Source organism: Dermochelys coriacea, chromosome 17 (genome assembly GCF_009764565.3).
Source record: "Dermochelys coriacea isolate rDerCor1 chromosome 17, rDerCor1.pri.v4, whole genome shotgun sequence".
NCBI classification, from domain to species: Eukaryota; Metazoa; Chordata; order Testudines; family Dermochelyidae; genus Dermochelys; species Dermochelys coriacea.
The window spans coordinates 3,654,489-3,667,297 of NC_050084.1; the positions used below are offsets into that span (position 1 = coordinate 3,654,489).

Consider the following 12,809-nt stretch of genomic DNA (forward strand, 5'->3'; position numbering starts at 1 on the left):
CCATTTAAACAGAGCTCTGCTAAACCAAATGGATTACGGTCTCCCTGCCAAGATACCCTGAGGCTGCTAGGAAAAGCAACAACAGAGCAGTTGTTCAATCAGGGAGAGAACATTTCACAGCTGAGAGGATTTAGGGTTACAATGAAGACAAAGTAACATTTCATCTGCCCTAGTGAGCCAGGGAAAAGGGAGGTGTCAGCCTTGAATGACCTTTTCCATGACCTTGTTTGCACCACAGGGGTCAAGACTGGCCGCTGTTTGAAAGTCGGGAGCAACACCAATGGGACGTGTGAAATATTAGCATGGTGTCCGGTGGAGAAAAAGTCCAAGCCCAAGTATGTTCCCCTTCTGGCAATGTTACTGAGCATGAGTTGCCTGTCTTTTGTCCTATTTTGAAGCATGGCTTCTGTTTCCTAACAAGCAACTGAAGATAGGTCGCTGGGTTGTATTTGCAGAGATTCCTGTTGGCTTGAACGCACGAGGTTAGAAAACATCTGCTATGTTTAAAATGTGTCAGGGCAGCAGGAAATTCTGCATGAGGGTGCCTTGGGGCCCACCTTGCTCCTTCTAAAGATGGTGCACATGCTTCTTGATGGTATCTTCCAACTCTTGCTATTGCCTGACTCCCTCTAACACTGCCCTTTTCTCAAACAACTCCCTGACAAAACATGACAACTGAGGGAGGCTGGCCAAAGGGGAAGAGTGTGGAACAGAACTGATTCTCAATAGGAGCCAAGGGTCTGTGCAGCAGCCCTTTCTCTGTTTTCAGGGGGCATTCTGCAGGATTGGACTTCTGCTTCTGCTTATTACATGAACATGTCAGTTAAATGTCTAAATGTCAATGGGCAGAAGAACAATGAGTATAAACCCAAGAGAACTTTGCCCCCTCTCTTTCAGGAAACCGCTTTTAGCGAATGCAGAAAACTTCACTGTTTACATCAAAAACTCGATCCGCTTCCCTAAGTTTAAATTCTCCAAGTAAGTGTGCGTCTGTCTCTGTTTTTTTCTCTATCAGCAACCTTTCTTTTGTCAATAATCCAAATGGCTCCTGTGTTTTTTCTCCTCAATGCATGTGGGCATGTGATCTGAACACTCCTGTCTAGGATGGTGACTGTTTCCTGTTGGTAACCGGAGGACAGCATTTGGTTTCTGGCTATGTAGAAGCAGGGAAGGTAATGAAGATTAGGGGAAGATTTTCAGTCTGGTGAGAGCTTCCCAGCCAAACAGTGGCTGGATTTAGACTGTCACTCATAGAACATAATCTTTGACAGTTGTCTGGCTATGTGTATCCAAGCTGTCATTGCACTGACCAATGGGATGAATATGACCCATTATTTCCATCACAGGATTTTTATTAATCTAACTGAATAACAAGCCCATGTATATGAATATTGGGGTATTCCCTTCCCACGCCTAGAGTATAACTGGGGTGGCAGCCTACCTAATAGCCTATATGATCTAAACCCAGCATGTCCATCAACCAGCAGTATTCGGGGGAAAGGGGAGTGGCGTACTTGGGCCTTCATTTAGAAAGAAACCAACTCCCCAAGCTGGGGGAAGCTGATGGGGGATTGTGTTTTCACTGGTTAGATAAAAAATAACGAACATTTTGCAGTTTCACCCCCAAATTATTATGCTGTAAAAACAAAATAACCTGGGCAAGTTGATTGGAAATGCTGATTTTCAATATTCCACTTGTAAAGGTGGGTGTGAAGGTGGGAACAGGAGATATTGGCTATGGCTCTACTTATAGAAATCTTTATTGAAACGAACATTTTCATATCAGCACTCTGGGTAGCTTCAGTTGTGCATTTCTAGCATATTGTTATGAGAGAGAACACGAGACCAAATTGCAACAGGAAGCTCTGCTTAAAAACTGAAGGAACAATCCAGGTGTGGTTCCGAAAGTCACTGCCTGAATGAGAGTTAGATCCTCCTTTAGAGCCTGATCTTGCTTTCAGGTCTGCATGGGCATAAATCTGCCTGTGTGGATCTATGTGCAAGCTCAGGGTCTGTTTGCATCCAAGCACAGCAGGATGCATTCATTGGGGGTGGCTGCAGAGATGCTCACGGGATAATAGGGTTAGTGGCAAGAATGCCCTTTCTGTCCGATTGGATTATTATGTTGGGTGTCGAAGAGGAGACTCATCTCTGTGGCCTTGGAAGAGAATCTTCTTACGGCTGTTCTGTAGGGCAGGCAAAGAGAAAGGTCAGACTGGTTCTGTTGTTCACCATATGCAGGACTAATGTGCTAAACACTGATGATGACTTCTACCTGAAAAACTGCCACTTCAGTGCACAGCACCTTTACTGCCCCATATTCCACCTGGGCAAACTCGTGAGCTGGGCTGGGAACAACTTTCAGGACATGGCATCTGAGGTATGAACATTCCTTATTCTCCCATACACCGCACCAGCTAAACAGACATTCCTCTCTGGAAAAGCTGATAATCCTTCCAGTGACCAAAACTCCCCCTCACCCCCATGAGGACTTCTCATTTCCAGAACTATGGCAGGTCATTGAGCTTTAAAATCATCTTGTCTCTTGCCTATAATAACCCCATGGAACTGAAGTATTTCCACCTGCCCAATTGTGCATTACTGTAGGGTACCTTGTACATGTCTGGCTGAGCACCCTAGTTTGTTGTTGTAGGGCTGCACATGAGTTGTTCACAGGATGTTCTTTTAAAACATGGTTGAAATGTCTGTTTTGGATCTATGTAAAGAAGTCCTGAACCTTACATGTTAAAATGTCACCATCCCTGCCACAGCCAGCTTTAACAGTGTCCCATGAAGGACAAGGTGGGTGAGGTCATATCTTGTATTGGACCAACTCCTGTTGGTGAAGCTTTTGAGTTACACAGAACTCTTCTTCAGGTCCCTTGAAGGACTACATTTAACTATACTCCCTAAAGGGAACATAGCTTTCATGAATATACCATTGACTGATGCTTCCACCTGTGGAACCCTTTTCAAATCCAAAGAAATACAGAATATTTTACTGTTAGTGCTGAAATTTACTGAAATTCACCCCTGTACAGAGGAGCCAGCGCAAGACCTAAGCCCCTCTCAAGTCCCTGCATAATTAGGGTTAAGTGCAGCACAGACCTCATGCTGGCCCTCTGCACAGGGCAGAATTTTACCCCTAGTGGACAAAGGTCCTCTTCACAAAAGTGAACACATCAGCTAACAGGAACTTAATGAACACCCTGGGCATGAAAATCCTCATTACAACAGAGAGTACAGATGGGCCCTTCTAGGTGGGGTTGGAGTTGGTGTCAGGGGCACTGTGAGGAAGCTCTCAGTGAAACTGTCTCCAGATGCCAGCATGGGAAGAGCCAGGATGACTGTAGAAAAATATGATTAATTGCCTAAGTTTGGCTCATCCTGATCTGAGTATGAGTTCAGGACCAGAGGAGCCTACTTCTCTTTTATCTCCCTCAAGGGACACTCAGCAGAGGAGCAGACATGATTTAAAAATGAACAAACCAAGCCAAGCTACAAAAAAGCACACTGAAAACGTCTCTCTCTTTCGTTAAGGGTGGTGTGATAGGAATTCAGATTGAATGGGACTGTGATCTTGATAAACCTTCTTCTGAATGCAACCCTCACTATTCTTTTAGCCGTCTGGACAACAAGTTTGCGGAAAAATCCATCTCCTCTGGATACAACTTCAGGTAATCAAAGTCAGTGATGGGACTGGGTACCACTGTGTAACTCTCAGGCACAGGGCCCTTGAAAATGCCACTGTAACAGTATCGGCTTATAGGTTAAATCAGATTCTGTTCCTAACTATTCCTGGCTAACTCTTTCAGCTGAGCCTATGCCGGTTCCATGGTATATGGCCTTTTAAAATTTTCATCACAGTTTACTTACTCATGCACAGTCTCTCTCTCTCATGCATTCCTACAACTACAATACCCACCTGCTGAAGTGAAGAAACAGATTGACAGAGCCAGAAGAGTACCCAGAAGTCACCTACTACAGGACAGGCCCAACAAAGAAAACAACAGAACGCCACTAGCCATCACCTTCAGCCCCCAACTAAAACCTCTCCAACGCATCATCAAGGATCTACAACCTATCCTGAAGGACGACCCATCACTCTCACAGATCTTGGGAGACAGACCAGTCCTTGCTTACAGACAGCCCCCCAATCTGAAGCAAATACTCACCAGCAACCACACACCACACAACAGAACCACTAACCCAGGAACCTATCCTTGCAACAAAGCCCGTTGCCAACTCTGTCCACATATCTATTCAGGGGATACCATCATAGGGCCTAATCACATCAGCCACACTATCAGAGGCTCGTTCACCTGCGCATCTACCAATGTGATATATGCCATCATGTGCCAGCAATCTCCTCTGCCATGTACATTGGCCAAACTGGACAGTCTCTACGTAAAAGAATGAATGGACACAAATCAGACGTCAAGAATTATAACATTCAAAAACGAGTTGGAGAACACTTCAATCTCTCTGGTCACTCGATCACAGACCTAAGAGTGGCTATACTTCAACAAAAAAGCTTCAAAAACAGACTCCAAGGAGAGACTGCTGAATTGGAATTAATTTGCAAACTGGATACAATTAACTTAGGCTTGAATAGAGACTGGGAATGGATGAGTCATTACACAAAGTAAAACTATTTCCCCATGGTATTTCTCCCTCCCCCCCCCCACTGTTCCTCTGATATTCTTGTTAACTGCTGGAATTAGCCTACCTTGCTTGTCACCATGAAAGGTTTTCCTCCTTTCCCCCCCCCCGCTGCTGGTGATGGCTTATCTTAAGTGATCACTCTCCTTACAGTGTGTATGATAAACCCATTGTTTCATGTTCTCTGTGTGTGTGTATATAAATCTCTCCTCTGCTTTTTCCACCAAATGCATCCGATGAAGTGAGTTGTAGCTCACGAAAGCTTATGCTCTAATAAATTTGTTAGTCTCTAAGGTGCCACGGGTACTCCTTTTCTTTCCACAAAACTAGTACCATCCATACATTGCAGACACCGAAGTCTTGATGTATTTGCAGTGATTCCTAATCTAGAATTAGAGATCTTCTATGAGTTTTGCTGAGTCTTTCATATTCTGCATTAAGCACTGCTTCTGCATCATCACCTCCACCAGGGTCAGCCAGACACTGAGAGTGATCCATGGGTTCCAGTCATGAAATCGAGCAGGTGTAGGGTTTTTACCTTCCAGTCTCCCACTGTAATGATAAGGAAATGTACGCCGAGGCCATTACAGTGATTTCAATAGGCTTAGAGCTACCCAGCAAGAAAGGCTTTCCTATTAAGTCTGGCTAAGGCTAGAAATGAAACATGATGTCAAGAACTGGCTGATACAGAACCCATCCACATGCTCCTCTGAGACCTCAAATTTAGGACAAGGTCATGCTTGTTAATCAAATATACCCCTGATTTTTAAAGGGAAATATACCTGGGTTTGAACAGAGGGGGTGAATTCAAACTTGTTCTTATGTGAGGGAAGCAGGTGACTGAGTTAAAAATCAATATTCTTGCATTCTCTGCTTTCTAGATTTGCCAAATATTATAAGGATGCTGAAGGAGTCGAGTACAGGACACTGATAAAAGCCTACGGAATCCGCTTTGATGTGATGGTGAATGGCAAGGTGAGGAGCCTAGACCAGTATATTTCTGGTCCTGAAAGAAATAAGGGTGGAGTCAGACTTTTGTTGTTGGGTAGGTACCACCAGAGTGGGGAAGGGCAGCACTAGGGCGAAACCACCCCCTTGTTTGTGAGGGAGGAGGATTCTTGGCAGGCAATGTTTCATTGGCACCAGCAAGCTGCCTTGATACACAAAGGGAAGAAAAGAGCCTGGAGTGAAGCTGAGGTTGAAGGGAAGCACTAGGCTGCTCAAAGTAAGATTAATAGATTAGTCAATATCAGCCAGCAGGATCCACTCCACACATCTCATGCTCATTGAGGAAACTGGTTCATATGATATCCAGCAGCAAGAGGACTATGGAAGATATTGTTTGATTTCCTGTCAATACCCACTGTAGTATGAGAAGCAGAGCTGGAGAAAGAGGATCAGCATACAGGAAAGACCTAGTCTGGTGTCAGAGTAGCAGCCGTGTAGTCTGTATTCGCAAAAAGAAAAGGAGTACTTGTGGCACCTTAGAGACTAACAAATTTATTTGAGCATAAGCTTTCGTGAGCTACAGCTCACTTCATTGGATGCAACTAGTCTGGTGTGACACTGCAGGCTCAGGAAGGCAAGCCGGGCCAGGCTGCTACCAGACAAACCCATGCCTTTTAGAATGTAAGCCTAGTCTCAAAGCTTGCTCAGTAACTCTGCCTGCTGGCTTCCATCACATACTGCTATGAAACACATGCATCGAGCCAAATTTACCCTAAGTGTAACTCTATGGCTATCAGTTCAGTTTGTGGTAACTGCTCGGCTAGCACTAAGTGTTTTATTATTTCTTTCAGGCAGGTAAATTTAACATCATTCCAACGATAATCAACGTGGGCTCAGGACTTGCGCTTATGGGTGCAGTAAGTAAATGTATCATCCTGTGTATGGATGAAACAAAAGCATCAGAACCCGAACCATGTCCAAATCCTGCGGTTGAGATGTTTCCAGGATAAACAGTTTACCTGAAAAAATAGTCAAGTTCTTTAGAAAGGCTGATCGGTTGGGTTTGTGCCTTTAAAAGGGAGCCATCAGTTAATACACTTTGTGCTGTGGGCACCCCAGCATGGCAGAACACATTAGGGAAAATAGACACTGCAGTAATGAGCACAGTATAAATGCTTAGATTATAAACTGTGCCATAGCCTTTGTTTTCCTCCTTTAACCAGTGCCTGCTGCAAATCAGGCCTACTATTGGACTTGAGAGATGCAACACATGCACAAGGAAGAAGCTGTGATATGCTGACATCTCTTAGTTCAGATACCATGGTGATGCCTATGGTGTGAAAGCCTAGACAGACAAGGCAAGATTAATCCCATTATCACTGAATTATTACCGAGTAGACTTTATAATAAGCCTCCTGTGAATTGTGACTTGGTGTCTTTTTCTTCTCGTTTGTCCCATTGTCTGAAACCAATTTGGGCAAGATGCTCCGGCTGAGGAAAATTAGCATGTTGCTGTGTTAATGAATAAAAGCTAAATAGAATCACATTCCTGGTCCATATGTAGCAAATGCGGATCTTGATGTTTATGAACCCGGTGTGTTTTCCATGCTAACATGTACCAGTCTTAACGCTGGCTGCATTTCTTGGTAGTGGAAGTCACCAGTTATTTTTGGGTAAGCAGGTATGGATGACACAGAGAAAACATGGTGCAGCAGTTAGGGTGCTACTCTGGGATTTAGAAGACCTGGTTTTAATTCCTGCTTTAGCTGCAGACTTCCTGTGGAACCTTGGGCAAATCACATATTTCCTTTATGCCTCAGTTTCCCATCTGCACAACTGGGATAGATAATACAACTGTCCTGCCTCACAGGGTTGTTGTGAGGTGCTCAGATGCCCTGGAGCTATCTAATTAAGTTATATCTAGTAGCCTTGGGGATTCTGGCCCCATAAAGTGGAAACAATTACTTTTCTAAAGCCTTTCATATGCAAGGTTGGGATTGAAGACATGATTATTTGCACTGCAGTAGTGCCTAGAGTTGCCAAACAGGACCCCAGTGTGCTCTATGCACATAAGGCAAAGACAGTCCTAGCCTCAAAAAGCTTACAGTCTGTGTGTGAAAGAACAGGTGGATGCAACACGCAAAAGAGAGCACAAGGTGACAGTGGGAGGATCATGATTACCATAATAAGCAACAGTCATGGTACACTGGCTGAGAGTAGGTTTCAGAGTAGCAGCCGTGTTAGTCTGTATTCGCAAAAAGAAAAGGAGTACTTGTGGCACCTTAGAGACTAACAAATTTATTTGAGCATAAGCTTTCGTGAGCTACAGCTCACTTCTGAAAGCTTATGCTCTAATAAATTTGTTAGTCTCTAAGGTGCCACAAGTACTCCTTTTCTTTTGGCTGAGAGTAGCCATTGTCAAACATTTTGTAGGCTTCACAGCACAGGTGAGTTTTCAGGAGAGATTGGGAGGAGGATAATGTAGTGGCTTTGGGGATTTTTACAGGGAGATTATGCATTTGATTTCAGTTGCTTTTTATAGTAATGGCTGCCTCCAATATTTTGCAGGGGGCTTTCTTCTGTGACGTGGTGCTGCTGTATTTGATGAAAAAGAGCAACTTCTATCGAGGCAAAAAATATGAGGAAGTGAAGTAAGTGGGACTCTTGTTGCATTTATGTGTGTAGCATTACACTGTCCAATCATTAAATAGACAGAAATATAGAAACATGGGAAATTTTAATTGTAGAGGAAAGGCATTTGCTTCCAGGAAATTACATGCATACAGATGAATGTAGCCAAGCTGCTCCCTCCATAAGTCATTTCTGGAATCAGGGAAACTGCTGTGTCATTGTTCAAGCTGCACGTGGCCTCCTGCCTCTCCATCCATAATGATGCCAAATGGAATCAATGGCAACTTCTAAAAGTATTGGATGCCTTGTCCTTTCACTTATAAAGATGAAAGTTACAACTCCCCTCTGTATTTTCCACCAAATGCATCCGATGAAGTGAGCTGTAGCTCACAAAAGCTTATGCTCTAATAAATTTGTTAGTCTCTAAGGTGCCACAAGTACTCCTTTTCTTTTTGCGAATACAGACTAACACGGCTGCTACTCTGAAACTCCAGCCTGAGAGCTGCTATGTTAAAGGATGGATTCAGCGATAAGCTGATGTAGGCCTGGCAGGGATGCAACAGGGGCCATGTCCTCTCAGTTACGGCAGACTTAGACCCTGTAGATCCATTTTCTGTGCCACTGGAGTTCAGCAAACTGAGAATGGCAGTGAGAGTCACCCTGCTGCACCAGCATCCATCTAATAAAACCTCGAGTACACAGTCCCTGTAATAGAACATTGTCACAGTGCCAGAGCTCCATTACTTTGAATCCTGAAGTCTGAGCGTCACGTTGACATTTATTTTTCATGTAGCGTCCAAGCTCCTTTTGATTATATTTGTGTGCAATCTACTTGAATTAACAGGGAGTTTACAGATCTACATCAGTGGAACAACTGCCCCCTCTGTTTCAATCACAAAGTTGTCAGCAAATTGTGGGAAAGATTTTTTTCTAAAAAACTTGACATCACAAATTCAGTATGAGCTTCGTGGAATAGATAAGGTTATTTGTGCATATGGATATGTGAGAAGCTCCTACTGGAGTTACAGCAAGGTGCCCTGAGGCCATTGCTGGCATTATGCAAAAATCTATGACAGGTTTCAGAGTAGCAGCCGTGTTAGTCTGTATTCGCAAAAAGAAAAGGAGTACTTGTGGCACCTTAGAGACTAACAAATTTATTTGAGCATAAGCTTACGTGAGCTACAGCTCACTTCATCGGATGCATCCAATGAAGTGCGCTGTAGCTCACGAAAGCTTATGCTCAAATAAATGTTAGTCTCTAAGGTGCCACAAGTACTCCTTTTCTTTTTGCAAAAATCTATGACTCAATGTAGCTTCTGTGATGTACAAGTGGACCTTAAAAAACAATCAATTGAAACAACAAACATTTGTTTTGAACACTTATAGTTTAGTCAAAAATAAAAATGGCTCTGTTCTGTCCATTAGCCAAGCCAGGGAGAAATTTACCCATCTCCAGAAGGAATAGCTTAAACATTCTTTGTCTGTGTCTCCTGGAAATGCTGAAGGGTCCTACCAAGACTCCTCTTCTGCTTCACAACTAGGTAAATAAACTCAAGGTTCTGCCATTCTTGCCTTTCGTTCCCACAGGTCCAGTTCAAGGAAGTCTTTACCAGGTGGAACAGTGAATGGGAACCAGAACACAGAATCGCTGGCTACATTAGAGCAGCAGAGACAACTACAGACAGTTGAGACCTAAGAGTCTGTCAATTGGAAAACACGTTCCATAAAGACTACGGTGGTAAAACACAGCAACCAAACTTTGAGGTGGAGACACCCCTGGTCAGATCTATTGTAGCATTTGGATGCCCAGAGAAGAAGTTAGTAATAGCTATTCTATTCAAGAGAGCAGTTTGCTAAAAATATCACACCTTCTGACCTAAGGCATTCTTCCCTATCTTGAGCTGATGACACTTGTCATTGCTACAGAATTTTTCTATTATAAAGAAAAATGTAGAAGAAACTAGGTGACGTTTTTATATGCATATACATAGATAACCAGCATTATTCTCTAGCACGGCATTGCTTTGCTAGTGAAAGATCACTGACAAAGAACACGTGGCATTGACATTGTTAGGAGGGTTGAGGTTGGGAAAACAGAATCACCTTCTGTTCGCTGCACTGCAACACCAGTTCCCTAGTCTCGCATGATCTACCTGTAAGAGTAGATTGAAATAATTTGGGCTGCTGTTGAGATAAATGAGATCCAGTTCCATTCAATTTGTCTGTAGTTCAAGTAACATCATACCACAGGTAAAGTGACTCTAAAGATGTTTTCACAGGAAGAGCACTTACTATATAGACCATGGTATCCTCCTATTTCCACAGAAGCACTTTACCAACCAGGCTCAGTGATATTTGCAGTTGGCCTCGCAAAGTTCTCATGAGCAAATAAATACAGAACTTCTGCTAAATCTAATATTTAAAAATACCAGAATAACCTACAGTAAAGGGATGAGGTTTGTCCCCTAGTAATTGGTCCAGGTAACTTGACATTTTGGGGTACAAGAAAGCATAGTGTGGCATAGCAGGTAGCTGATTAGGGGAATATTTTGAAACAAGTTGGGTGATATTTCTTTCTAAGGAAGTTGATAAAAGTGTTATCAAGCTAGTCATACATGCATTTGTCTGAATTTTCTTTGAACAAACTGCCAGTGGAAGCTGAATGTGGAAATAAAGTATCAAACATTCAGTGTGTTAACAGCATGCATCAAGGCACCTGTCAATGACAGCACATTTGATGACCAAGCCTCCCTTCCTTTACCAGTTGGTTTCATCCTCTTTTCTCAGCAACTCCCTTTTATTGTCACTGTGCTTTTTGTTTAGCTCATGGATGATTATCCTCTCTACCTTACTTACTCATTCCTGACTGAGGAGGAACTTGATACTTCTGCCAGTAGGAATGGAAGTACTCCTTTTCTTTTTGCAAATACAGACTAACACGGCTGCTACTCTGAAACCTAGGAATGGATAGTCACTGTTACTTGGTCAGGCAGGCTCTAGTGAGGGACAGCTACTGTGTCTGCTCTTTTGTTATCCATAGTTTGAAATGTGGGGGTGTGGGAAGGGAATAGAACCAATTGAACTTTGTTTCCCAAGTCATTCTGTAACTCCTAACCCCACTACAAGTTACAGGATTTATTTAAAAGTTAGAAATCTAATACTTAAAACTTTTTTTTTTGCTTCCATTGGCTTTTGAAGGACAATGGGCCTTTGTTTTTGATGCTCAAAGCTCTGTGGCCTAAATTCAGATGGTGATATAACTTCCCAAAAAACACTAGGAAGCAAAACCACAAAAGTCAATTCTTGGCTCTGTGCTTCCTTAGGATGAATTTGACTCACTAGCCTTGGATGAAAATGGTAGGTGGTGAAGATTAATCTGCCTTGTTTTGAAATATGACATTAATAGTCCTACGTCAGTCTTTTCACTCAGTTAAAAAACTGGTGAATGATGTGTTAAGGTGAAACCTGACAGCATTAGCTTGATGCAAACAGGACTGTGTAAACTTACTAAGCCAATATAAGTCTATCTTAACCATCTATACTTAAGTAATTTTTGAAGCTGAAACAAATATTATACAATGCTGTATCACCTCATACTACGGTATGATTCACTCAAACAGCTCATCAGAAATAAAAACAAGGCTAGGCCTGCTCTCTAGACTAATACTTTAACCTGCCCAAATAATGCTACCTTGTTAGAAAGGACCTAATTCACTTCCAGAGTTGAAGACTTTAGGTCCCTCATCACAAAACTTGATCCCCATTTTTTTTTTAAACTAAGTCAGTACAGAGATTATTTATAAACAGTTACTACTGGATTCTCAGGAGTTTTTTTTAAATAGAATTTGATATTTTTCTTGGAGTTAACAACACTGGAATTTGTCTATTTTAGGACAATGTTGTGTCTCTTCTGTAAGTTGTATTATTTTAGATAATGGTGATTAACGATGGGCATACTGGTTTCTCCATTTTGTTTTGAAAAACATGCACAACATTTGAACAAGCAGCAAAGAGTCCTGTGGCACCTTATAGACTAACAGACATATTGGAGCCTAAGCTTTCATGGGTGAATACCCACTTTGTCAGATCTTCCATCCGTCGAAGTGGGTATTCACCCACGAAAGCTTAGGCTCCAATATGTCTGAGAGTCTATAAGGTGCCCCAGGACTCGGACGCTTTTACAGCTCCAGACTACCACAGCTACCTCTCTGATACTCAATATTTGAACAGTACATATATATTAATAAAGCTGCCCATCTAATCAAAACTAAAGTGCCCATGTTTAAAAGATGCATGACAATATAGAAAAATAGCTCTGACAGAATTAAGTAACTAGACCATGTTATTTTGCAGGAGACCAAAGGTAAAACTATTGTAAATATATAGTATGGCAGACAATATTTATAGTATCATTGTCCATTTCCCTTTATCATATATAATATTTGTTTCAGTATTAAATAAAGTTTAAAATAGAGGGAAGACTACTTTAAAAAAAGCATTTCAAAGTATAAGGGGGAAAATGTTTTACACTGAGTGTTCTGTGTCACTGGTTAGTAACTTGTTTTAGA

General features: G+C 42.2%; 1 protein-coding gene across 7 annotated transcripts in view; it reads left to right on the plus strand.

Annotated features, from left to right (window-relative positions):
* P2RX5 (purinergic receptor P2X 5) overlaps positions 1 to 10,832 on the plus strand; it is a 35,517-nt gene extending 24,685 nt beyond the window's left edge. For 6 of the 7 annotated variants that reach the window (XM_043499526.1, XM_043499528.1, XM_043499525.1 and 3 more), the window contains 8 exons: positions 239 to 335; positions 898 to 978; positions 2,242 to 2,380; positions 3,541 to 3,677; positions 5,544 to 5,637; positions 6,462 to 6,527; positions 8,179 to 8,261; positions 9,829 to 10,832. In XM_043499526.1, coding sequence (XP_043355461.1) covers positions 239 to 335; positions 898 to 978; positions 2,242 to 2,380; positions 3,541 to 3,677; positions 5,544 to 5,637; positions 6,462 to 6,527; positions 8,179 to 8,261; positions 9,829 to 9,937 — 806 coding nt within the window. In that variant the 3' untranslated portion in view covers positions 9,938 to 10,832. Of the gene's footprint in view, positions 1 to 238; positions 336 to 897; positions 979 to 2,241; positions 2,381 to 3,540; positions 3,678 to 5,543; positions 5,638 to 6,461; positions 6,528 to 8,178; positions 8,266 to 9,828 lie in introns of those variants that run through there. The other variant, XM_038375732.2, reaches the window with a different exon arrangement.
* The last annotated feature ends 1,977 nt before the right edge of the window (positions 10,833 to 12,809 follow it).